The sequence below is a fragment of the Heteronotia binoei genome, chromosome 5 (assembly GCF_032191835.1).
Source record: "Heteronotia binoei isolate CCM8104 ecotype False Entrance Well chromosome 5, APGP_CSIRO_Hbin_v1, whole genome shotgun sequence".
NCBI classification, from domain to species: Eukaryota; Metazoa; Chordata; class Lepidosauria; order Squamata; family Gekkonidae; genus Heteronotia; species Heteronotia binoei.
Genome location: NC_083227.1, coordinates 148,386,987 through 148,414,571, shown reverse-complemented (window position 1 = coordinate 148,414,571; position 27,585 = coordinate 148,386,987). Strand labels below are relative to the sequence as shown.

Sequence of the window (27,585 nt, the reverse complement as noted above, 5' to 3'; positions counted from 1 at the left end):
TCACTCTTCACCACTTTAGCACCTCACACTGCCCAACCTGAAACTGCCACTTTTCCTTCCTAGAAGACAAAAGGTGCAACTTGATTCCAGCTCTGCCCAGCTGTAAAGGGCAGTTCCCACAGGATGCAAACAAGAGGACTTAAGGATCTAGCTGTGCCCTTCCTTTAACATTCATCCCATTCAGGAGCTCTGGAAAACTAGAAAGCCTGCATGCTGTTTTGTGTGATTTAGGCTGGTCCATTTTTTTTTTGAAAGGGAATTAAATGGCTGTTGCTCACAGATTCTTCTTTGGACTACAGCTGCTACCTGCCGTCCGGGAGCTCTTGATGGAAATCCCTACCAAGGTTTTCTTTGTGTTACAGCTTGCCTTGCTGCAGACAGCATTGCTGCCCGCCGCCCTATCCGTTTGCTCAAGAAGTGCCATTTGTAAATGACATCATCAGTGAGAGAAAACTACAAGGCGGACAGAAGCGCTCTTCAATTGCTGGAAACGGGCAGCCGGCGCTTCGAAGGGGACTCTTGCCTGCCGTTCCCAGAGCAGGCTGCAGGTGGCGTCGCGAGTCAAGCGCCTCGCTCCTCGACCCCTCTTCGCAAGCGCTTGCGGCCCTCCGCTGCGACAGCAGGTGGTGCCAGATCCCGCGCGGAAGCCGCCGCCCCAGCTTGGGAGTGTTTGCGTGCCGCAGACTCGAGCTGCTCTCTCTGCATTCGGCTCCCGAGTCGTTTTCAGCAGCATCGAGGACCAGCCGGCGGAGGAGAGGAGCGCTGTCCGTTCAGCACCACCCAAGGAAAACCTCGCAAACGAAACCCCAATCCCTTTAGCGCAATCCGGACTGAGTCTCCTTTAGTGCGTGGTGTGTCCCGCAGTAAGTACCCAACGGGGAGCTGATGAGTGGGTGCTTCGGGTGGGCGTTTGATGGGTCTGATTACGTCGTGCGCCCCTCTCCCTTTCCCCCCGGTACAGATTGCTAAGGAGAAAGAGACGATGGTGAAGGAAGAGACCTCTTTTATGCCTGCTTTCGCTGTGGTTCTAAAAAAAAAAAGGAAGTCTTTGAGTTCAACAATAGCCGTTCTTTAATAGCAGACCTTCCCAGAGACCAGCGGGAGGTTGCTAAATAACAATTCACACTGCAAAGGGTTAATATGGTAGTTACAGTCAAAAGATATCCTGACCCTGGGCCAAAACCACCCTTTGTACCCGTCTGGTGGTTTCCATGGATTTGCAACAAAGAACCAGGGGAAGGATCTGTTGACTATGATTTTTTTTTTTTGAATGAATGAAGCCTGATGAGAACACTTTTGGAAGATAACGCAAGCAGCACGCTTGACAACTTATTATTATTTTTTTAACTGGAGCCTGGAATTTAAGTTGCTACAAAATGTGAGGTGCCTTCTCTCTAGCAATATAGCAGGGAGCTGCAAAGGGGGAGTGAGGCATGTTATGCAGGGCGGACGGGAGGACTGTACGTCAGTATCTGCTTCCTAATTGATAGTCTTTTCCCACCTCACCTCTGCTCCTCTCCATATGTTTTAGGTCTGGGAAGTGAGGTCTAAGGATGGTGAAACTGGGGAGCAATTTGAATGACAAGAACAAGCAGCAGCCGTCCAACGAGGATGGTTTCCAGACTGTTCCTTTGATAACACCCTTGGAAGTAAATCACCTGCAGTTCCCAGCTCCGGAAAAGGTAAAAGGAATAAAAATGAGAAAAGGCAACGATGCTTTGCCACTGTGTTGTTCTGATGTCTTTCAAGGGCATTCAGACACGCACAGCTATTGTTCCAGTTAAACACAAACATATAGAAAAGATGTTTGGCTTTTGCTGTGTGTGTGTGTGTGTTTAAAACACAGCAGCCCTGCACATAATACTTGGGAAACAGTTCCAGAGAGGTGGGGAACAAGTTGAGTTGTACCTGAACCACTTAAAAAAAAATCATTGTCTTTTGTATGTGCACTGAGATGGTGATGATTTGTATATTTTTACTCCATAGTCCTCGCAATCATGTTTTGCCTTTAGAACTGCAACCCAGGTCAGTTGTCTGGTGTAAAATTGGCTTTCTATGGATGAGCAAAATAATTGAATTTTTCTATATGGCAAAGGAACATTCTATGCTTTCATTTTGTTTTTATTTTCAGTTGTCTCGTGGGAAGAAATAGCTTTTGTAGAACTTCAAAGCAAAGCTCTCTGATTTTGAGTGGTGTGCTCAAAAGTGGGTATCATTGATTGGCTGCTGATTGATCTGTTATCTTTATATAGCCTGCTGTCCATTCCATACACATTACTGACTTACATCAATACTGTCACTAGGAGAGATAATGTGGTCCCATGTCTCACTATAAGATTATGTGTTCAGAAACATTTCTGTAATGTAAATCCTTACCAAAAAAGGTAATTCAGTGCAGTCCTACATCTCTGTACATCTAATGATGTTCAAAAGGTATCTCTCTCATGAAGTAAGAGCTGCATTAATATGCTGAGTTCTCAAAATGTATAGATAATAAATATGTACAAAACATATGGATACCATGTGGACTGTAAGATGTTCATGTTTATAATGGGGAAATAATAATAATAAATTTATTTTTATATCCCGCCCTCCCCCACCAAGGCAGGCTCAGGGCGGCTCACAGGACATGGTATATACCAAATAAGAGGGAAATGATACAAATGAAGCAGCTCTGTTAGCTTACAACAGATTCTGCCTTATGCCAAAACAATAGAACTAGTCTCTCCAGAACCTCAGTATCAGCAAATGTAGAAGAATTCTATTTAGGTGGTTTGGGATGCAGAGGGTGAGGGATAGCTCTGGCATCCATAAAAGGCAGTGATAGAAAACCCAGTTACCTGTCTTTCTGATTGCAAGGAAGTATAATTTCAAAATATTTTTCAGAAACAAAGGAGGCAAAATGTATAAACTGAGTTTCCTGATAAGATTTGTTGAAACTGGCCTGATCTCGGGATTTTACAGCATTCAAAATTATTTTCCCCCCTTTCCTTTAATTTTTCTTTTAGAAAGGCTTGTTCCCTAAAGGCCAGTTTTCTGGAATTCACTTTTCTCCTTCCATCTCATAAAATAACATGGTACGTTTCTGTCTCTGTCTCTCTCCTCAACAGTGTACATCCACACAGATATAAAACTCACACAACTTTCCCCCAAAGACTAGACTTTTAATGAAAAACAAAATACCTTTAGTGCATTTTTATCCCAGCCTTCCACCAAAGTACTCAGGAATGCACACATAATTGTTCCCTTCTCCATTTTATCCTCCCAAGAATCCCGTGAGATAGGTTAGGCTGACAGAACCTGACTTTTTTTCTAAATGAAAACAGTAGATCTGAGAACATAGTGAAATCTTAAAAGACAAATAAAGTTGTAGGTTTTGTAGGAGAGGGCTTGTTTCATCAAAGTGGAGAAGGGGTCCCCAATGCCCATGAGTACCATGGCACCCACCAACACCTTTCCTGTTGCCTGCTGTGTATTTTTAGAAAGTGGATGGAGCCAGGTGGGGCTTTTGCCCAGCAAAACTTCTGATTGGCCATTGGAGATTTGATTGGCTGTACTGATTTTTTTTTAAAAAAATTGCTTTGGCAGCAGTTGCCACCACAGCACAAGGATCTTCACTGCATGACCGAAGGTAAGTTGCAGCACCCATCATATGGCTGGTTCCACCTTCTATGGCAGCCATTTTGTGGCCGCACATACCACGCTGTGTCACAATTCCAAAGATGCCCACAGGCTCAGAAATGTTGAGGACCCCTGGTGCTGATCCATGAAGTTAATAGGGAATTTGATCCTGTCTTCTTCATGCATCTGGAGAAGCCTTTTGTCTATGACATTTCATTCCATGGTCTAGTTCTAGCGGTTATTAACAAGCTTAACTGCTTGTTGATAGTTTTGCATGCAGAATGGCAATACAGACCTTGAAGGACCAGCGGTCTGATGCAAAGCAGGTTCATGTGACCTAGTATTGCAAATGATAAGACCTAATCCTTAGAATGCCTTCCTGGAAGTAAGCCCCATTAAATAAGATAAGACTTTCTTCTGAGTAGACTTCAGGATTGCTCTTAGACATGCAGAATGTCCCAGGTTGTGTAAGATCTTAAGGTCATGCAAGCAAGGGAATAAGAAAGTCTAGGAACCAAGTTGAAAGGCCAACTTGGAAACCAGGAGCTGAACTGGGATCTGGGGAACTAAACTGAACAAGGTGCTACTAATTTCCCACAGACTTCTTTGTATCCTGCAGCTCAACTGAGAGATGTTGTATTGCTCTTTGGGAACCAAGGAGCAAGAAGGAAATGACAGTCATCATTCACCAATGGAAGGCCCAAAAAAACTTCGCAACAGGCGAATGTTATATTTTCTCAGGATAGTCTTCTGTAGATTCCCACTCTTCATTGATTCTTTGGGCTCTGCAATGTATTGTAACCCACCCTCTCCTGGGAACTAGATCTTTTAACTTCTCTTTGTAACATCCTACCTCTTTCCCTACTGTGGTATGTAGCCCTGAGTATATAAATCCTTCTGCCAACTGGGTGTAACACTTCACACTTCTGATGAAGTGGACTTTGGCTGCCACAAACCTATGTCACAGTAAGTTCCTTAGTCTTTAAGGTGCTGCAAGACTCTTTGTTTTTTGGCTGCAATATCCTTATATGGAATTTGCTTTGCAAAAGGGTCAGAGTCTGATTGGGCTTCTGACAGGGCCTAACTACATATTACACAGTCCTTGTATAACATCTGGGTCTGCCATGATGACTCAATCACTCGAAACTTGTGAGGTCCTTACGGGGAACTCAGTTTATTTATTTATTTATTTTAGTATATTTCTACCCTGCCTATTCCCTGTAGGGCTCAGGGCGGAGTACAACATATGATAAAACAATAAAATACAATAAAAACATTCTATAAACAGACAACTCAACAGCACTCAGATTAATAATAATAATAATACTTTTTATTTATATCCCGCTCTCCCCGCCGGGGCAGGCTCAGGGCGGCTCACAACACATAACTACAATGTACAATAAAAAACCATACATGATCATTACAATTATATAAAACCATCATTAAATCATTAAAACAACTTGTATTAAATTAGATTAAAATCATTAAAATGTATTAAATCATTAAAACAACTTGTATTAAATCATCATTAAATCATTAAAACAACTTGTATTAAATTAGATATTAGATTACCATGTCATCACATATTGCGCAGTCTAGCCGTCTCACATAATGATATCTCATAGAGATGGCAGTTTTTATTCCATTTCCTAGCACAGATGACAGTGGTGGCCGGGGAGGCCAACCTGATCAAGAATAGACGCCCGCAGCCTCAGCTAAAAGCCTGGCGGAACAGCTCCGTTTCACAGGCCCTACGGAAGGCTAATAGGCCAGGTAGGGTCCGGATTTCAACAGGGAGCTGATTCCACCAGGTCGGGGCCAGGACTGAAAAAGCCCTGGCCCTAGTTGAGGTGAGGCAGTCATCTCTTGGGCTGGGGATGGCCAACAGATGTTGGGAGGCCGAACATAATGACCTCCTGGGCATATATGGAAGGAGACAGTCCCGCAGGTATGTTGGTCCCAGGCTGCGTAAGGCTTTAAAACGTTAGAACTAAAACCTTGAAGTGGATCTGGTACTCAATGGGCAGCCAGTGCAGACTGTGGAGCACTGGCTGAATGCCCACCTGTAAAGGTGCACGGACCCCGAATTTGTATTGAGGCCACTACACTTAGGAAGAGGTGCTTAAGTCTTCCTCCCCACATTTTTCCTGACCTGAAAAGCCCCAAGGTGATGCTGTTTTCTCTGTTCAGGAAAGCTGTGTGTATTCTATCAGTATACATGGAACCCCTAAAAGTGCAAATAGTTCCCCCCGGCTCAGGCATAAGACCCTTTCCCTATGTGTCATGGTCCTGATCCAGATTGGGTGGGACACGAACACTTAGAATTTGAACATAAGAACATAAGAGAAGCCATGTTGGATCAGGCCAATGGCCCATCCAGTCCAACACTCTGTGTCACATAAGAACATAAGAGAAGCCATGTTGGATCAGGCCAATGGCCCATCCAGTCCAACACTCTGTGTCACATAAGAACATAAGAGAAGCCATGTTGGATCAGGCCAATGGCCCATCCAGTCCAACACTCTGTGTCACACAGTAGCCAAAAATTTTATATATATATACACAGACACACACTATGGCTAATAGCCACTGATGGACTTCTGCTCCATATTTTTATCTAAACCCCTCTTGAAGGTGGCCATGCTTGTGGCCGCCACCACCTCCTGTGGCAGTGAATTCCACATGTCAATCACCCTTTGGGTGAAGAAGTACTTCCTTTTCTCCGTTTTAACCTGTCTGCTCAGCAATTTCATCGAATGCCCACGAGTTCTTGTATTGTGAGAAAGGGAGAAAAGTACTTCTTTCTATACTTTCTCCATCTCATGCATTATCTTGTTGTATCTTGTGTCCCATGCATTATCTTATTATTTGAGTTCCCAAATTTGGGGAATTCCAAAAGCTCATCTGATTGAAAGTTCTTGTGGCAGACTAAAGTACTTTATAACATGTGCTCAGGCACTCAATTGGGATGGGGAAGCTCTAAAACCAAAGATTCTGTGAAAAGACCCCTCTGAGTGTCTGAAGATGGGGGCAATTATTCACGTTTGAGGAGGACCAGAATTGGACTGCATCTAAGTCCTGCTCGTATGAGCAGACACTTCTGGACCAAGTAATACTTCAGAGGCATGCATTTTTTAATTCCAGTAAATGCTTTAGAAAGATATCCCATGACTTCTTAAGGGGACCTCAGTGGCCCTGCATCAGGATTAGGTCAGCATATACTGGTAAAACTTCACGTCAGCAGGATGTTATAATGTTCAATAAGCTAGCTACTGTAGAAGGGTGTTGTAGAAATTTCCGATAGATAATGTAATTTACAGCTGCATTTCAAAACAATGTTTGAAAAATCATTTGGTCCCATTCTAATGACTGAGAGCATCAGCATAGATTATACCTTTTTATAAGCACATTCCCCATTCCCTTTGTCTAGGGAGCAGTTTCATATACGCAGAGGGTCATGGAGCTGACAGATCTATTCTGATGAATGGAGAGCTCCACCATCATTCAAGCCTCACATTTCAATTACAGTAGCAGTGGTCTGCTTGACAATGGAAGGGAAATACCCATTGGAGGCAAATGGATTGCTGAACCTGAAAATATCCAGGAAAGAGACTGTCAAAAAAGCCAAAAGTGGCTCAAAACGATATGATCTTACCCTACTCGGTTTGCCCATTTTTGAGGGGGGGGGAGAATATATTTAGTTTGCTTTTTTCAGAGGGAATGTGTTCTACTCTGTAAAAAAAAGAAGAAGATATACAAGGCAAATTTCAGCACAATTTAAAGCATCGTAGAAAACCAAACAGTGTGAAAAAATAAAAAAGAAATCATCGTAAAGATCAGCTCATAAACCAAACAGGTAAAACGCCATCAGTAACGCATATATCCTCCAAACATTTATTCAATAGTTCTACCCTTGAATCAGCAAGTTCACATAGGATGTAATCAGTGGCAAGTGAGAGTCAATGTGATGTGGTGTTGGACTAGGACTTCGGAGGCCCCTCTCTGTCAGCTGATCCTATTCTTACAGGGTTGTTGAGAGGATAAAATGGAGACGGGGGGAACAATGTACCTTGAGCTCCTGAGGAAGGGTGGGATAAGAATGTACTAACTAATATTGAATAGCATTACTAGAGGAGGAGTTAGCAGTGACAGATCACCCTAACAGTGTTAAAACTGAATGGTGGAAATCTATTTTATTATTCTTATTTTATTTTAGCTATAGCCCCTCTTTGTTGATGAGACTCCAGGCAGATTGCAAAATGTAAAAACAATCCCATCAGACAGCATAAGATGTGCAATAGGACTAGCATTAAAAAATAAGAAAATGCAGGCAAAAATTGATCTAAGATGTGACATAACATAAACAAACGAGAAAATGGATAACAAAAGTATAAGACGATGCCTTGATATTGGTCCAGGGCAGTCCTTTTCTTCCCTGAAATGGGAGAGGGATCTGTACTACCACTTTGGGATGGTGGCTTTGAAGGTTCTCCTCCTACAAAACCAACCAACCAACCAACCAACCAACCAACCAACCAACCAACCAACCAACCAACCAACCTCTGGAAGTGGAAATCTAGAGGATTGTAGCCCAAGCTCCCCTTTGCTCTGGTAATATATGTGGAAATGCTAGAATGTATTTGGAAGCACATGCATTGGTATACCTTACGTTAGAGATGGCTCCTGAGCAGGACTGTATTAATTCACTCACAGTGCTATCCTAAACAGTGTCCCACCCTTCTAAGCCTATTGACTTCTATTGCTTTAGAAGGACTTAGCTCTGTTTAGAATTGTGCTGCAAGGCTTTCTTCAAGAAGGATTCATCAGGTGGGTCTATCTGGCTCCATCAGCTGGGTCTATCTGACTCGTCAATCTGTATTTACTCAAACAATCAATTTATACCAACAATATTTGTGTCCCCCCCCCTTGATACCTTACTCAGGAAGGATGGAAAATGTGATACAGTGGCTCATTCTTTATTAACTTGGGCTTTAGGCGGAGAGGTCTCAAACACTGTGGCCTCAATGCATTCAGAATTCCAGATGCCATTAATTTGGGTTCCTGAATGCATGATTTTCACTTACCTTTATTCAGGTTCCCTAGCAAGTCATTTCATGCACAGTATCTGAAAAGCTATCCTTTGTAAATGCTCAGTGCTTTACAAGAACAAAACCGTATGGTGAAGAAATAGGGTATTCCTCCCCACTTCCATATGCAGAAAGGAGAGCAGCTCACAGATGAGAAAGCAGAAGGATGCCCCTGATAGTAGTTTTCTGGAGGACTCTGATGGGGGAAGATCCCCTCTCCTCTTTGAACTTTGGCTTGTGGCATTTGGTGAGAAGCTGGTCATGCTCTGTAGGAATTTGGGGCACCAGACTGGCTATGACATCATCAGCCTAGCAGACCCCTTTTGTCAAGGTGTCTCTGCTGCATTTGCTACAAAAGAATCCAGTGGCTTTTATCTCTGGAGAACATCCAGAGAATTAGAAGAGCTTGTTAAATTGTGGGTTGTAATGTCAGAGGATGAAAGAAGCCGAGGCAGGGTCCCAACAGTTATAGGAGGCAGTTTCCTTTACTGACACCCTTTCTTGACTCTTGCCCCTTGTCACTCTCATTAGGCTGCTGCTTTATAGACCACCTGCCTGAAACTTTCCTTTCTTCCTTTTCAGTCCTTGCCAAGCCTTTCCCCATGTTTAGAAAAAATAGTGCTTGAAAGCAGAACAAATTACATTAAAAGGAAGCAGATATATGCATATTAGTTTGATATGCATAGTTTGTCCTAGTGGTTTAGCAATTTAGGAGACGTGTGTGTTTGTGTGCAGACTATGCAGAGGCTTTCTTTTAAGCACTGTGATGAAAGCTTGCTTTGCTTGCTCTGTCCTTATTGGTAACTGAGCTGTCTTAGGTAGACATTTTGTGAGCAGTTTTATGTGGACAAAAATGGGATAGCTGCTGCTGAAGGAATAGAGAAAAGAAGAAGAAAAAATGGAGCATGAAGGGGGGGATAAGAGAAGGAAGGAAACATGAGAGAAATACAGAACTGTTTTTATATGCCAACTGTCTTTTCTTTGTCTTGTCCCTATTCCCTATGAAAACTGTGCTTCTAAAGTAGTCCTTCACAAGACTTTATAACCTGACTCTCTTTGCTGGCCATGTGAATACATTAAGCTTTCCTTTTGAGAAAAAACCCCATCCCATTGTCTCAGGCTATTAGGCAATTGTAAATGTTTGCCATAAATTGGGTTGAACATTATCCCATGGGCATTTCTGAATGTGGATTTTAGCATATGAATTCATCTCACATGCTGTCATAATGGAGATACTTTTTTCTTTTATACATTTCAGTGAAAACATTGCAAACCTGAGAGCATTTTCTTTCTCCCAGATGTCTTTGAAGTATTTTTGTGATTAAACCCAGTGACCACTTGATGCTTTTGATATAGGCTGCAATCCGAAAGATACATACTTGGGAAATAAATTACATTGAAATCAAGGGAACTTCTTCCACAATAAGAGGTACAATCTAGCCTCACAGTTTAGAACCCCATTGATTTTCAAATGACAACATTTAGACAGCTTGTTTACTTCCTTTATACTTTTCTCCCCAGCGGGTGCCCAAATTGGCTTTCTGCATTCTCCTGCCTTCTGTTCTGTCCTCACAGTGACTCTGTGAGGTAGCTTGGGCTAAAAGGGTGAGACTGGTCCAAGATCACCCAACAAGCCTCCATGGCAGAGTGAGGGTCTGAACCTGAGTCTCCCAGATCCTAGTCTGGCATTCTAACCATTACATCACACGGTCTCTCAGCATGTTGTAAAGTTACTCTGATTGAATCCTGCCTATGTTTAGGAGGGAATCTCTAGACAGCAAGGCCGGGGGGGGGGGGGGGTGGGAGAGGAAAAGATACAAAATAGAATCTACCAATAACACTCCAGTAGAGATTTACAGATTTGTAAGGGTCAAGAATGAAAATGCTTGGTGAATTATGCTTTGTGGTTCAGTATTATGAGGAATGGTATCTGGCGTGTTGGTGGCTTGACAGAAGCAAACATCATATATGCTCTGAGAAATGACCCATTCACAGCTAATGTGGAGGATGCAGGTGCTGCATGTGAATGTACCTTGAACATATGAACATATGAAGCTGCCTTATACTGAATCAGACCCTTGGTCCATCAAAGTCAGTATTGTCTTCTCAGACTGGCAGCGGCTCTCCAGGGTCTCAAGCTGAGGTTTTTCACCCCTATTTGCCTGGACCCTTTTTTGGAGATGCCAGGGATTGAACCTGGGACCTTCTGCTTCCCAAGCAGATGCTCTACCACTGAGCTACCGTCCCTCCCCTACCGTACCTTGATGCAAGAAGCAGTAGGGTGTGGGCAAAGCATCCATGGTGTACTGGAAGAGAGAATAACTATATTAACCTTCAAATATGGTGAATATATCTTACGTTCAATGTCATGTAAATTCATATGAGAAACACATTCTTGATCTGAGGGCATGTACTTGAGATGTGAAAAACTGAGGAAAGCATGGCCAGTGACAATGCCCAAACTTATTGCAAAACAACAAGAATTATTAAGCAACATTTGAAAAACTGGAAATGGCATAAAGGATCAGAAGAGCTGTGGTTATTATAATGGCGCATCTAGATGTACAACGGAAGAATGAGTAAGGTTGCCAGGTCCGTGTTGGAAAATACCTGGAGACTTTGAGAGTGGATCTGGGGGATGGCAGGGTTCGGGGAGGCGAGGGGACTCAGCATGGTACAAGGCCATAGAGTCCACCCTTCGAAGCCACCATTTTCTCCAAGGGAACTGATCTCTGCCAGCTAAAGATCAGTTGTGAAAGCAGGAGAACTCCAGGCCCCACCTAGGGGCTGGCAACCTCAAAAAAGAGGAAGTAAAGCCCTGAAATGGGAGAGGGGTCTGTACTACCACTTTGGGATGGTGGCTTTGAAGGTTCTCCTCCTACAAAACCAACCAACCAACCAACCAACCTCTGGAAGTGGAAATCTAGAGGATTGTAACCCAAGCTCCCCTTTGCTCTGGTAATTCTCTACATGTACAGAGGTTATTTTTAAAACGTAGGGGAGCATTCAGTAATGCAGTTTGAGAGGGTATTCTTTCAGTTAATTACCACATGTTTCACCTACATGTGTGCTATATTCAGCATGGATACACTGCTCCTGGTGGCAGTTGTCCCTTTGGTACAGCTTCTGAGATAACTGTCTGTCTGTCCGTTCACCTATCTGTTGTTAAATCCATCCCATACTTCCTTCAAGGAGCCCAGGGTGTTCCATGTCCCATTTTTCTCCATCAGGAATCCCCTGAGGTAGTTAGGCCAAGAGAAGGTGACTGGCTCAGGATCAGCTAGTGAACTTCATGGAGTGGAGAGAAGGGATAACTTCCATCAAGCATTGCTGTTTATTTTGCTATTTTATTTAGGATGTGGGGTCTTTAATAAGACAGTGCTCTCCAGGCACATTCTCAGATGCATTCTGTCCATAAGCAGAGAATTAAAAATGCTTCTGTTAGATGCAGAAAGTTCTCTGTACATTTTCAGAGTTGTTGGGTCTCTGTAATGTCATTATTTAGATAGAAGGTATCTCTGTTGGAAAAAAGAGAAACACCCCATATATAGTTATATTAGGGTTGCCAGGTCTAACTAAGAAAATACCTGGAGACTTTGAAGACGTGGTTGGGAGACTTTCCCATTTCCTAATATAAAGAAATAAAAATACAGCAGCACAGTTCTCCTGAATACAGTCATTCCCCAGTAGCTGGTTGCTCTCTCTCTCTCTCACACACACACACTCACTCACTCACTAGGGTTGCTGAGTCCCCTTACCTTTCCAGTAGAGGCCTTTGGAGAGGATGTTCCAGGAAGTGGGTGGGGATGCAAATGGAGTTTTGGATCACTTCTGGTAAAACCAGAAGTAGCCCAAACAGGAAATGGCTGGCAGCCATTTGAGTGGTATTTAGGGGGATGAAAATGGACCACTCAAATGGCTGCCAGCCATTTCATGGCCAGTTTTGCTCCTCCTCCCCCTAGGCTTGCCAATCCCCAGGTCCCAGCGGGGGTTCTTCTGCTTTCCCAGGCTTCTTCCCACCCCCAGTCAGCTGGTCGGCGGGGAGAAGCCCCGCCCCCAAAGCCACCATGTAATTTTTTCCCCTCAGGAGGCTCCAGTCTCCAATTGGAAAGACTTCCTCTTGGGATGGGGTGTCTGTGTTACTTGGAAGAAGTTGGCTGCAACTCGTGAGTAGAGAGGCCAATCCCTCACTTCAGAGTCGCCAGAAAACAGGGGAGGGGGGAGAGGGGAGGAACGTCTGCTGAGCACTTCATTATTCCCTATGTGGAGATCGATTCTCATAGGGTATAATGGGGAATTGATCTGGAGGTTTTAGGGGCTCTGGGGGAGCTGTTCTTTGAGGTAGAGGCACCAATTTTTCAGTATAGTATCTAGTGCCTCTCCTCAAAGTACCCTCCTAAGTTTCAAAATGATTGGACCAGGGGCCCCAATTCTATGAGCCCCAAAAGAAGGTGCCCCTATCCTTCATTATTTCCTATGGAAGAAAGACATTTAAAAGGTGTGCTGTCCCTTTAAATGTGATGGCCAGAACTCCCTTGGAGTTCAATGATGCTTGTCACACCCTTGTTCCTGGCTCCACCCCCGAAGTCTCCTGGCTCCACCCCCAAAGTCCCCAAATATTTCTTGAATTGGACTTGGCAACCCTACCTCCCCCCCCCCCTTCTAATGGGGGGGGGAGGAGCAAAAATGATCCCTGAAAAAGGATAGCAGTTAGCCTAAACAGGCTGCAAGCCTGCTCAGTGATCAGAATCACTGAAGGTTTGCAGCCATTTGAGTGGTCTTTTGTGCTTCCCCACTCAAAGGCTGTTCTGGGGCAGCACTTCTGGTTTTTCAAGGCACTTCCAGTTTAACCGGAATTGGCCAAAGGCGGGGGAGTCCTCCCCAAATTGGGGGATCCCCTGCTGGGACAGGGGGGATTGGGATCCCTAAGTTATATATATTTTCTTCTTATTTCTTTAAAAAAGAAAACCACATAATTCCTTATGCATATGCTTAGAGGTGTTCGATGTCACCCAGTCAGCTTCATGGCAAGCAGGGATTGGAATTCAGGTATCTGAAGTCTTTGTTGGATATTATAACTAGGTTTGCCAGCTCTAGGTTGGGAAATAGCTAGAGATTTTGGTGGTGGAGGCTGGGGAAGCTGGGGTTTGGAAAGAGGAGGGGGCCTCCACAGGATATAATGCCATAGTCCACCCTTGAAGGCATTCGGGGAACTGATCTTGATCATCTGGAGATCAACTGTGATAGTGGGAGATCTCAAACTGCCACCTAATTATAACCCATATACCAAACTTGTTGTCTAGCAGTGAAATCTCATGTGGAGTTACTCCAGTCTAAGGCCATTGATTTCGATGACCTTATTGGACTGAGACATAAAATGGCAAATTAAATCCAGAACTAAAAGCACAAAATAATGTTGTTTCTAAGAGAGAGAGAGAGAGAGAGAGAGAGAGAGAGAGAGAGAGAGAGAGAGAGAGAGAGGCCTTATCCTAGTTACATATAAATGATGATTGCTAATAAATTAGCTCTTCCCTGTCAAAAATAGTGGGAACTAAAATAGGTCTTAAATTAATCTCTGAATATATTAACTCAATGTGTCGAAACCATCAAAGACTCTTACAGGCTGCTTGGGACAACTGCACAAGGGATAGAAAAATAATACAAAATACAGTAGTAATGCACACCCAAAGTGAGAATCTGAAAGAGCCCTCTGGTTTAAAGAGGAAATAATTTAGATAAAGATTGAAAAAAGTTATATAAATTATGAAAAAATGTTATTTATATATCAACGATGAAATTGTGATGAAATCGGTACAAACTTTAAAAAAAAAACAATTTAAAATTAACCAGAAGCAGGTTAAATGTCGCATTAATCATTTTTTCCTTTTTCTCCTCTTTTCCCATAATAGCAGTGGCAAATTTAGCCACTTAGATACTGACATATTTTACCCTATCTGACAGTAGAAAGACCAATTTCTCTTGGTCTGTTTTTTTAGAGAAGTGAGATATAATGGGACATAAAAACCTACTTCGTTTAGCTTCATGTTTTATGCAATAAAATATAGCATGGTAGGTCTTCAATGGACTTTTGATCACAAGAACATACTCTTTTCCAATATGGCAACTCTTTGTAACGACCTTCTATGGCCATGAGTGGTAGAATATCAAAACGAGCCCTAGTAAAGGCCTTTCTATATATAGGATTGTTTAAATTGGCAAAATATGGAGAAGATGTCAAGGGAGATGGAGATAATTTTTTATAGATCTCGGTGGTTCTCAGTTTGTCAAGTAAACCCATATCAGTCTGTGTACTCTGGTCAAGCAATCTTTGTTTAATAAGAGATTTGGCATCATCCAATCCTAGAGATCTCAAATATTGTACAGAGAAACCAAGATTAGCCACTATTATCAAAACAAAACTGCGCCAAGACCCATCCTTCATCTCCCCATAAGCTAAAGTTAATAGTTCAGAAGACATACAGAAAATAATCTTCAGTCAATAATTGATGGTTAGTTTATAAGCTAAAGTTGTTATTGGGGGTAAGGATAGTTCTACTCTAGTCATCACAGATGTTGTTGATGATGGAACAGTGAGTAACCTGTGTGTGAATTTATTCTGAGAAACTTCTAGGGAATGGAAATTTCCTGAGGCCCAAACCGTCGCTTCATACAGAAGTTGAGGTAATAATTTCATTTTATATATTTCTATAGTTGGAAGAATCAGACAGCCACCTCTCCTCCTATAAAAACGCAATAGGCTGACAATAGCCTTCTCAAGGTTATTCTTAGCATTGTCTATATGAAAAGTCCAAGAGACAGATTGGTGGAATGAGACTCCAAGATATTTGAAGATAGATACTTGTTCTAATGGTCTCTCATCCATTTTCCATCTATAATGATGAGGCCTTCTAGCAAAGACCTTGACCTATGATTTATTGTAATTTATGTGTAATAGATTACTTTTACAATAAGAACTAAGCTGTCTCAATAGTCTCCAAAGGCTGTTTATGGAACCATAAAAATGCTAGAAAACTGGTGCAATTGTTACCTGACAGGTTTAAAAATGATGAGGTAAAATTATACTTCATATCATTCTCGGGTGACATGTATTAGCTTAGCATAGGATGTAGCCAAAAAGGAACTGAGTGGGGTCAGGGTAAGAGTTACCATAGGCTCCCAAACCAGCTTTCTCTTTAAGGCCTCACATCATCTAAACTGTATAAGAAAACACATCGTAATTATTTGTGGTTATCCTAAATAGGCTTATAACTGGTTGTCTCTACTTTCTCTTTACACCCCACCCCCCAATTCTATTCCTCACATTTACATTCCACCCTTCTTCCAAGGATCTCAGGAGAGAGTACTTAGTCTCCCCCATTTTCTTCTCACAACAACCCTTGAGGTAGGTTAAATTGAAGGAGAGAGCAATTGATCTACAGTAAGACTTCCCAGTTCCCTTCCTCTCAAAAGGGTCCACAGAACTTAGAGCAGCATATACTAGGGTTGCCAGCTCTGGGTTGGGAAATACTAGGAAATTTTGGGGGTGGAGCCTAAAGAAAGTGCAATTTTGGGGAGGGGATGGACTTCAGCAGAGTGTAATACCATAGATTCTACCCTCCAAAGCAGCCATTTTCTCTAGGGAAATTGATCTCGGTCATCTAGAGATCAACTGTAGTAACAGGAGATCTCTAGGTATAACCTGGAGGTTGGCAGCCCTACTACTGAGTTCATCATATTACAAGTCATTTGAACAGGTATGGAAGGTCTGTTAGAGAGAGGATTGTAGATGATACTGGCCTATAGCTTCTTGATCTAGTTGCGTAGTGCATGTTTGTATTAGGGTTGGCAGGCCACAGGTCCTAGGAGAAGCTGGGGGGCAGCCAGATATGTCAGTATCATGCTGGTGTATCATAGGGATGTCAGTCTCCAGATGGTCCCTAAGGATCCCTTGGGATTACAACTCATTTCCAAACTACAGATATCTGGTCTCCTGGGAAAAATGGATGCTTTGGAGGGAGGGACTCTAGGACTTTGTACCCTGTTGAGGTCCCTGTCCTCTTCTATGACATCACTTCTGATTAAAATGGGAAGTGATGTCTTTAGACACTCTTGGATTTACAAAAAAAATCTGTGACTTTACCATGGCATTCTTGTAAAATTCTAGGTTGCCCCATATAACTTTGTTTTTTGTTTTTAACCTGAAATGATGTTGTAAGTGTGCTGGTGCAATGCTTGGGCATCCCCTCCCCCCAATTTCCTCTGCCCGGTGCCCAAAACTCTAGCAGATAATGAGCCTGGATTTCAGGAGGCCTCCCAAGTTTGTGTGTAATGTCATTTGGGGAACAGAAAGTCCTTTTTAAAATTTATTTTTCAGTTTAGAAATGTTTCAAATTGCACAAAATCAAATGTAGAAATGGTGAGCTCCACAGTAGAAGTATTGTGTGACATAGTTCCAAAGTCTTCTACTATAGTTTATGGTAGTATAATCTGAGGGCTCTTCGGGACTAAATTAGTTGGTAAAATGCTGTGAAAGATACAGAAGGGTTGCGAGTTCTGGATTGGGAAATTTCTGAAGATTTGGGGATACAGCCTGGGGAGAGCAGGATTTGGGGAGGGAAGGACCTCAGCAGGGTATAACACCATAGAGTTCAGCCTCTAAAGCAGCTATTTTCTCAAGAGAAATTGAAACCTGTAGTCTTGGTGATCAGTGGTAATTTAGGCTTGCCAACCCCCAGGTCTGGGCAGTGGATCCCCCGATTTTGCAGGCTCCTCCCCATTACCAGACAGCTGGCTGGCGGGGGAAGCCCCATTCCAACAGCCATGATGTGCCTTTAAACCTTGGCAGGACATTTTAGAAGAAGCTTGTAAACTAACTGTGTTTTGGAATGTGTGTGTTCCTTTAAAACTTAGCAGGAGGAAAGCTGCATGGGGGGCAAATGGGCATGAGCCACATGGGCTCTTCCTGGTGAGTGTGTGAAGACTGTGAGAGAAGAAGAGAGCACAGTCCTTCTGTTTGTTTGCATTTGTTTCAGAAGGTTGTAGTAAAATGGATAGTAAAGTGTTAACTAGAACCTGATTATTGGATGGAGAAAAACTGCACCCCCTAGACGGCTCTCTTATCCTTTCATCTTTCTGTAGGGTTGCCACACCTCTGCTCTGGCCAGCGGATCCCCTGGTCTGGAGAGCTCCAAACAGGGATGTTGTGGTGGGGCGTTGTGGCATGATGTCCCTGACATGATGATGTAACTCAGAGGTGATATCATTGCATTGGCCAACATTGCTCCAATATGCTCTGGGTTTTGGGCAAGCTGTATGGTTTTGTAGCCAAAAAACTGATAGAGTTTTGCCCAAAACCTGGAGTGTCACACACTATACTAGCAACACAATGATGTCACTTCTAAGTGGCATCATTATGCAAAGCGCAAATACCAGAGGACTCCTGGAGCAGTGTCAGGATCTCCCTCCTGGCAGGCAGGTAGGACCTGGCAACCCTATTTTTCTGCATTAGTCTGAAGAAGCTGGTTGAAATAAAGCAGATCGTAACATTCAGCACTTTCCATAAGTAAAGTGATTTATACCATTGTCCCAGAGATATCACAAAAGTTTGAGCTTGCAGACTGTGTTTAGGAAAGGATTCATTGTTTATTTTGATTGCTTTGTGTATGTATGTGTCCCTTAATAAATCCATGCTTGGAAATGTTACCAAAGCCTGACAAAGAACTTGTGAGGGTATGACAAAATGTACTTTCATTTAGTGGAAGTGCAGCTGCTTGGTGAACCCTTTGAAGCAAAAAAAAAAAAAAGGATAAGGAAATGAAGACTGTATTCAGGGAAACCACTGCTTTATTTTTATTTATTTCTGGGAATAGGAAAGTCTCCTGGCTCCACCCCCAAACTCCCTAAGTATTTCCTGAGTTGGACCTGGCATGGAATATCTCCAGAACCCACCTGGAAGTTGGCAATCCTACTGCCTACTGCAGGCAAGGGATTTTTTTTGAAATGTTCCCTCAAAAAATACCCTCGCACATAGAAAACTGGTGCACCAGGGAGAAAGGTTTTAGTCTAGCTCACTCTCTGATATTCTCATTTTCTAATTGCACAGAGCTTTTTTTAAAAAAAAAAAAACATAAGAAGAGCATCAAAGTGTGCCTCCCCTGGCAATCTGAAGTAATGTAGAGAATATGTGGGTGGTCAATAGACCCATTTGTGAGGGGCATTCCCTGAAAATAGCCACATAGAGATTAAACCTGAATTAAATGGACACATTAACCACTCTGAACCATAAGATTGTGTGGTCTTAACATTTTTTTTTTCTTTTTGCAGGCTTCAACTTCCTGACTTTGAGGAAAGTCAGGTTTGTTTATTTGTTCCACATTCAGAATGAAACCCATATATTCCTTAGTCAGTCAATAATCACTCAGTGGTTTAGTTAAAACCTTTATTTAAAATCAATTTTATTATTCTTGGAATGATTAGATACGCAATGATTACCATTATACAGGTTAAACTGGCATAGGTCAAAGCAATTAAATAGGTATATGACACATTTACGTTGTCTAAATTGAATTCATTTGTCTTATTTGGAGAGCCAGTTATTTGGAGAGCTGGAGAGCCAGTTTGGTGTGGAGAGCCAGTTTGGTGGTGGTTAAGTGTGCGGACTCTTATCTGGGAGAACCTGGTTTGATTCTCCACTCCTCCACTTGCACCTGCTCACATGGCCTTGGGTCAGCCACAGCTCTGGCAGAGGTTGTCCTTAAAAGGGCAGCTGCTGTGAGAGCCCTCTCAGCCCCACCCATCTCACAGGGTGTCTGTTGTGGGGGAGGAATGGAAAGGAGATTGTGAGCCACTCTGAGACTCTTCGGAGTGGAGGGCGGGATATAAATCCAATATCTTCTTCTTCTTCTTTATTTAATATTTATTTAGGATATTTCTACTACCAGAGTTCTAATAGAGGTGATTTACAATTAAAATTGCCAGAATATTAAAAAGAAGCAATTAAGATGCAAGGTATTATAAATGTCAGTATGAATTGAAATTTCTAAGATTCTTATCCAGGGCATTTGTAGAAAAAGAAATAAAGTAGCTTTTACTGCATTTCATGACTAAGAGATAAAATATACCATGGTTGTTACCAGCTATGTAGACTATAGACCATGGTAACTTAGGCAAAGATATAATTTAGGGCTGCCTGCCCCCAGTGACCACCACCTAACATCAATCAGCTCACCAGAAGGGGGTGAGTGGGTGGAAATGGTACAACAAATGTGTGTGTGGGGGTGGGTGGGGGGGTGCCAGCAGTGACTTGACATGCTGAAATCACTCCCTGTGAACTGATGTCAGCACATCAATGCTAATGCTGGGGATGCTCTGGTATTTGAGCAAAACTCTATGGTAAAACCATTGGTTTGCTCCGATACTAGTACATCCCCAGTGTTGCCAGTGATGCGCTGATATCACTTGTGGTGCTTGCTGGAAATAATGTCACTAAGTTGCCAGTGTTGTCACTACACTGTTGATTTGATCCTCCCTTGCCACCAACAAGTACCCCCCCACACCAGTTATCAGGGGACCTGGCAATTCTTCTTTAGTACATTGCTTAATTTTTACCAGCTAATGCAGGACTTTCCTCTGAACATGCAGTGATCTTTTCCAACAAGTAGCCATTTCTGTACTGCTTTGTTCTGAACATAGAACCAACTAAAATATTTACTCCAATGCAAGAGTAGGGTTTTTTTTCACTCCCATGCAAGAGTAGGGGTTTTTTTTTTCACTCCAGTGCAAGAGTAGGGTTTTTTCTCCAGGTAGGCTGTATAAAAAAGAGGAAGCTGTCTTTCCTTTGCATATAGGTTACAATTATGCCCAGTGTTGGGGTGGGGGAAGTGTGTACGACTTTTTTAGGGGGCATTTTACAATCAGGATCACCTTCCTTTCAAGTAAATGTGGTATTTACAACTCATTTTACCAGTGAATCACAGACCTGGTTCGCTCTGGCTTGTTATCTGTTTTCAGGTTAAAACACTGAGAGACAGTAATTTTCACAAGAAGCAGGAAGCAGTGCTAAGAACCAAAGAGAATTCAGGTCTGCTAAAAGGAATCAAATGGAGGCAAATACAGAAAAATACATATACGAACTACCTAACATACATGTTTGGCAGTGAATTCAGCCACAAGTTCATGTTACTGTCTCAGGGTACTACCATCTCACTCTGCTCACTGTTTAGATGTGGCCCGAGGCTGATACGTACTTATTCAGTTTGCCAACTTCAGACTGGGAAATTCTTGGAGGACCTTCTCTTTAAATGTTGTGTGTGTGTGTGTGGGGGGGGGGGGGTTGCAGGTGCCATGCAGACCTATCCTGGAAGCCACAAATTCACAGCAAGGCACCTGCTCTTTTCAAATAGGGCCCATGGATGACAGTTGGGGTGGGGCTTCTCCCCACTAGCCAGCTGGTTGGCATCTGGGTGAAGCCCCAAAACTTGGGGGATCCCCTGCTCCTGTTGGGGGACTGGCATCCCTCTGAGATTTGGACACAGATTTGGATGACCTTTACCTACTAAAAACAAGAATCGTGACAAGCCTCCTTGTACACTCAGCCATAAGCTTTATGAAGCAACATAGACCAAATCCAAACCTGGAAGCAATCATTGTCCTTGGCAGGAAAAAACATGTTTTATTTATCATTCCTGCCAATCCTGGGGACTCCTGCAGTGAGCACAACTTTCCATTATTAATAAACCCAAGAAGCAGTGCTTTAAAATTTCATGAGCTGCACTTTTTGCACCATCTGACCTGAAATATATTGTATACTTCTTGATGGCAAAGGGGGAATTACATCAAGGCTACCTGCCTCTCCCATTAAATGAATAATTTAAAGCATCCACAACGTCCAGTTACGTTAAATATTATCACTCTCTTTCATGCAGAAGATAGAAGGGTTTAACAGCATGTATAAAGTGCCAGGGAATGATACTGTGGTTCCCCTGATGAAGAAAGGGGTTTTGAATGAATGCAAGTTAGAATGCTGATTCTTGGCTTCATCCTGAACATCAGGGAGACCAGAAGGCACAGTGGTGCTGTTTCCTGGATTAATGGCCCTTCTGGCCTCATATTGCAGTAGCAGCCTGCCAAGGAGCTCAAACTTAAACCATGTGGGTCTCCAGGGCACAGAAGTGATCGGACCATTGTTTATTTTTTTTAATATATATATATATATATATATATATATATATATATATATATATATATATATATATATATATATATTAAAAAAATAAACAATGGTCCGATCACTTCTGTGCCCTGGAGAACCACATGGTATGTATATATATACACATACATACAAAGTTTATTTCACATTCAACCAATTGGAAAAAAATGTTTAAACAGCCAACAAATTGCTCCAAAACCACACAGCATGAAAATAAGAAAAACTAGCTTAACTGCTAGAAGAAGAAGAAGATATTGGATTTATATCCCGTCCTCCACTCCGAAGAGTCTCAGAGCGGCTCACAATCTCCTTTACCTTCCTCCCCCACAACAGACACCCTGTGAGGTAGATGAAGCTACTGGATTTATATCCCGCCCTCCACTCCGAAGAGTCTCAGAGCGGCTCACAATCTCCTTTACCTCCCCCACCCCACAACAGACACCCTGTGAGGTAGATGAAGATATTGGATTTATATCCCGTCCTCCACTCCGAAGAGTCTCAGAGCGGCTCACAATCTCCTTTCCCTTCCTCCCCCACAACAGACACCCTGTGAGGTAGATGAAGATATTGGATTTATATCCCGCCCTCCACTCCGAAGAGTCTCAGAGCGGCTCACAATCTCCTTTACCTCCCCCACCCCACAACAGACACCCTGTGAGGTAGATGAAGATATTGGATTTATATCCCGCCCTCCACTCCGAAGAGTCTCAGAGCGGCTCACAATCTCCTTTACCTCCCCCACCCCACAACAGACACCCTGTGAGGTAGATGTAGATATTGGATTTATATCCCGCCCTCCACTCCGAAGAGTCTCAGAGCGGCTCACAATTTCCTGCCATTATTTCCCGGTTGGCCAGCTGAGCAGTGGCAAACAGGGCTTTTTAAAAAGCAGGAACACACAAGAACGCAGTCCTGGCTGGCTCAGTGCCAGGGGTGTGTGGCCTAATATGCAAATGAGTTCAAGCCAGGCTTTTTCAACAAAAAAAAGCCCTGTGCGAAACAATGGTGGCATCAGGGGGTGTGGCCTAATAGAGTGTAGGAGAAACACTAAGCTCCCTCTCTTATCCAAACTCTGCCCTTCCCAGATCTGAGCCCCAAATCTCAAGGAATTTCCCAAGAGAGAGTTGGTAACCATAACACCACACTTGGTTCTCCTGTGTGTATCTATGCCTGTATATTCCTGCCGTGTGAGGTCAGCACATCTGACATTAACTTCAGAATCATGAAATTTTAAATACCAATAAAATGATTAAGGTGTCTGCAATAGATTAACATGGCTTTCCCTCTGGAATGCATCAGGGTTGTTGTTGTTTTTTTTTAAAAAGTTTTGTGTTATGGAAGCTATTTCATCTTTCCCTTTCCTCTTACTTCTTCTCTTGTTCCATCTTTGGCTCTATACAGTTCTGCTCATCCAGCATAAGTTCAATAGTATTTCTTAATGGTTACAGTGTACTGTAATCTTGAGTCAGGGCACTGGTGATCCTAGCCGATGACCATCTAAATGTAGACAAATGCTATGCCTCTCTTCTTTTTTTAGCAGAAGTGTCAGGCAGCCTTTGACACAATGAACCACACCATCCTGTTGAGACGTTTGGAGATAGAAGTAGGGATTAATGGATATGTTTTGGATTGATTTCAGGTGTACATTATGAAGAGAAGTCAGAAGGCTGCTGCAGGGAAATGTTTCAACAGTATGAGACCTACCTTGTTGGGTTCCACAAGGTTCAGTATTGCCCTCCCCTTTTCCTTTCTTCTTTGGAAGCTTATAAATATATAATCTCAAGCAGCAGTAAATTTATAGAATCATACAATCATAGAGTTGGAAAGGACCTCCAGGGTTATCTAGTCCAACCCCCTGCACAATGCAGGACATTCACAAATACCTTCCCCACAACCCCAGTTACCCCTGCTCCATACCCAGAAGATACTAACTCTTCCACCAATTTAGCACTGATACAACCCTTCCTACCCTTTCTCTCATGATCTGCCAAGTTCACAGAATCAACATTGCTGTCAGATGCCATCTAGTCTCTGTTTAAAAACCTCTAGAGAAGGAGAGCCTACCACATCTCCAGGAAGCCTAGTCCACTGAGGAACTACTCTAACTGTCAGGAAGAACTTCCTAATGTTAACCCAAAAACTCTTCATTTACTTTCAATCCATTGGTTCTGGTCTGATCTTCTGGGGCAACTGAAAACAACATCCACATCATCATATCACTTTTCAGTCATTTTTTCTCCAGGCTAAACAGCTCCAGCTCTTTCAACCTTTCCTCATAAGACTTGGTCTCCAGACCCCTCACCATCTTTGTTGCCCTCCTCTGGACATGTTCCAGCTTGTTTATATCCTTCTTAAATTGTGGTGCTCCAAACGAAACACAATACTTTAAATGAGGTACAACCAGAGCAGGGTAAAGCAATACCATCACTTGACATAATCTGGATACTATACTCTGTTGATACAGCCCAAAATCACATTTGCCTTTTTACTACTGCATCATGTTGCTGACTCATGTTCAGTATATGGTCCACGAAGTCCCCTAGATCCTTTTTTGCACCTACTACTGCCAAGACAAGTCTCCCCCATCCTATAATTGTGCATGGAATTTTTCCTACCTGAATGCAGAACTTTACATTTATCCCTGTTATAGTTTATTTTATTTGTTTTAGCCCAGTTTTCCAGCCTGTCAAGATCATCCTGTATCCTGACTCTGTCTTTTACCGTATTTGGTACCCCTCCCAATTTAGTATCATCTGCAAATTTAATAAGCATTCCCTCTATTCCTTCATTCAGATCATTTATAAAGATGCTGAACAAAATAGGTCCCAAGACAGATCCCCATGGCACTCTTCTTGTCACTCCTCTCCAAGAGGATGAGGAACCGTTCACAAACTCTCTTTGGGTGCTATCTGTCGACCAGTTAAAGTAATAGGATCTAAACCTCATTTTACCAACTTGTCAACAAGAATATGTGGAACCTTATCAAAGGCCTTACTGAAATCAAGATAAACTATGTCTATAACATTTCCCTGATCCAGCAACTTTCTCAAAAAAAGAGATCAGGTTAGTCTGACATGACTTGTTCTTGAGAAACCCATGTTGGCTCTTTGTGATCAATGCCATCCTTTCTAAATGCTCAAGGACTGACTGACTGACTGACTATTTGTTCTAAAAGTTTTCCAGGTACAGACATCAAGCTGACAGGTTGGTAGTTACCTGGATCCTCCTTTCCCCTCTTCTTAAAGATGGGGATAACATTTGCCCACCTCCAGTATTCTGGATCCTCACCTGTTTTCCAAGAATTCTCAAAAATAATGGCCAGAGGCTCAGAAATTACACCCAGAAGTTCTTTTAGTTCTCTTGGATGCAGTTCATCTGGCCCTCTTTGTTTCATTTAAAGAAACTACGTCTTTATGTACTACCCCTATGCCGATCCTAGGCTGCAACTCCCTTCCTTTATATGTTCTGGAAGAGAAGAGTGAAGAAAATTAGCAATTGAGCAGTTTGTTATGATTTAACTTTCCTGCAATGGGCCTACCATAACTTTGCTCTTTTTCTTACTTTGAACCTTAAAAACTCACATTTTTGTTATTTTTAGCAAATCTCTCGCTAGACTAAGCTATATTCACCCTAGGTTATATGACCCTTTTTAAATTTCCTAAATGAGTCTTTTTTTTATTACTCAAGTCTTTAGAGAGCTGTCTATGGGGCCACCTTGACTTCTTTAGGCTCCTCCCATTTTTCCTTTTCATAGGAATCATTTGTGATTCTGCCTTCAATATGTTGCTTTTAAGAAACTCCCACCTCTCTTGAACTCCCTTTTCCTTAAGTATTTCTGACTATGGAATTTTATCCAGCATGACTCTGTTTGTCAAAATTTGCTTTCCTGAAGTTCAGCCTATATGTCTGACTACATACAACTTTTCCCTTTCCCAAGAATGTAAATTCCAAAATCACATGGTCACCACTACCCAGCATGCCCCCTACCTCCACCTCATCAACCAGTTCCTTTCTGTTGGTGAGAATCACATCCAAGATAGCAGATCCTCTTGTATCCCTCTCCACTTTCTGGAAGATGAAGTTGTCAGCAAGACAAGTCAGGAATTTATTTAACCGTTCATTTCTAGATATCCTATTTGGAACCAAGAGTTAAAAAGATTGCTATTTGGAACCAAGGATTAAAAATATCCAAAAATTATATTTAGCCATGCCAAATATATAATGTTTTGGATCTTTATCACTGAGTAAGAAGAAAACAGTTTCTACAAAGTAGGGAGCTAAGTGATTGCTTAATAGGGGTTCCTGAAAGTCACAAACAAAGGGCACTCAAGCAAAATGTGAAAAGGTGTGTCTATCATTTGCAGACCACAAGGGCAGGTTCTGTCAGAATATACCTTGCCACAGGGCTTTTTTTTTTGTAGAAAAAGCCCAGTAGGAGCTCATTTGCATATTAGGCCACACCCTTTGACACCAAGCCAGCCGGAACTGCATTCCTGTGCATTTCTGCTCAAAAAAAGCCGTGCCTTGCCAGCAAATGTGCCCTTTAAAACCATGGGACTGAGAGATATATTAGAGGGGAAGATGCCTTGAAACAACGAAAAACAAACATGGTAGCTTCTCACTTAAGTACTGCAATGGTCAATCTCCAAGTCACGTTACCTAATCAAAATAAGGGACTCATGCTTTCCCCAATCCAATATATTTTGGGGGTGGGGGTGGTAATGCCAATGTACAACAGCTTATTGTCCACAGTTTTCACCCACACATATTCGAAAGAGCCTTTTTCCAGAAAAGGAAGTAGACCATCTTCAGAAAACAACTTTTTAAAATTGTCAGCTTGAAAGCAAGGAGTCATGATCCAGCCTCTAATAATTTCTGTCCAAATTCAGCCTGCAAGGCAATACTGGAAGCACAAAAGGGACTATTCATTAGTCTTCTCAGAAACTGGGAGACGTGAATGCCAATTTTCTCTGTAATGTATTTATCCAGATTGCAGATCAAAAGGGAACAAAGGGAGACAACCTTCAGGTTGAAAACCTGAAGAACTCCAGGTACATATCTGCCTTCTTTGGAATAATAATTTTTAAAAACCCCGATAGCTTCAAAACACAGGTTTGCCTTGTTAAGCACAATTCTAAAGTAAGCATTCCAGAACAGATCACTAGATTTATTATAATTAATTGGTAGAGAGTCGTTCCTACAATAATTAGGTTTTTGAACATCTTAGTGAGCCAGTCTTAGTATATGATATCGTTCCCCATCCTATTCAATCTCTATGTGAAATTCTTGGGATAAATCATCTGTGGCTTTGAAACAGGATGCTGACGACATCCAGTTCTTCATTTCGTTATCCAAATCATCTGATGAGACTACAGAGTCTCTGAACAAAAAGCCTGATTGCTCTTGTTGAATGGTTAATAGTAAGCAAGTTGAGACTGGATCCTGTTGACTGGAGGTCATGTTGACTGGGAAGGCTGAGACCCTGAAGGACATGGAGCTTCCTGCTTTTTAGTGGTCCAATTGTCTCCTCTGATTTGGTTAAGTGTCTAAGGCTACAACTTTATTGCTGGAAAAGCAACATGATGAAGGTTCAAAAAACAGTGTTCTGCCAACTGCATGTAGCTCTGAAGATGCTTCTCCTGCCTTGAATTGACAGATCTGACCATGTGG

The 27,585-nt window shown here is 42.3% G+C and overlaps 1 protein-coding gene across 1 annotated transcript in view; it reads left to right on the top strand.

Moving 5' to 3' along the window:
• The first annotated feature begins 688 nt into the window (after positions 1-688).
• NSG2 (neuronal vesicle trafficking associated 2) overlaps positions 689-27,585 on the top strand; it is a 125,734-nt gene continuing 98,837 nt past the window's right edge. Inside the window, exons 1-2 of the mRNA XM_060238337.1 lie at positions 689-863; positions 1,532-1,682. Coding sequence (XP_060094320.1) covers positions 1,554-1,682 — 129 coding nt within the window. The 5' untranslated portion in view covers positions 689-863; positions 1,532-1,553. The remainder of the gene's footprint in view (positions 864-1,531; positions 1,683-27,585) is intronic.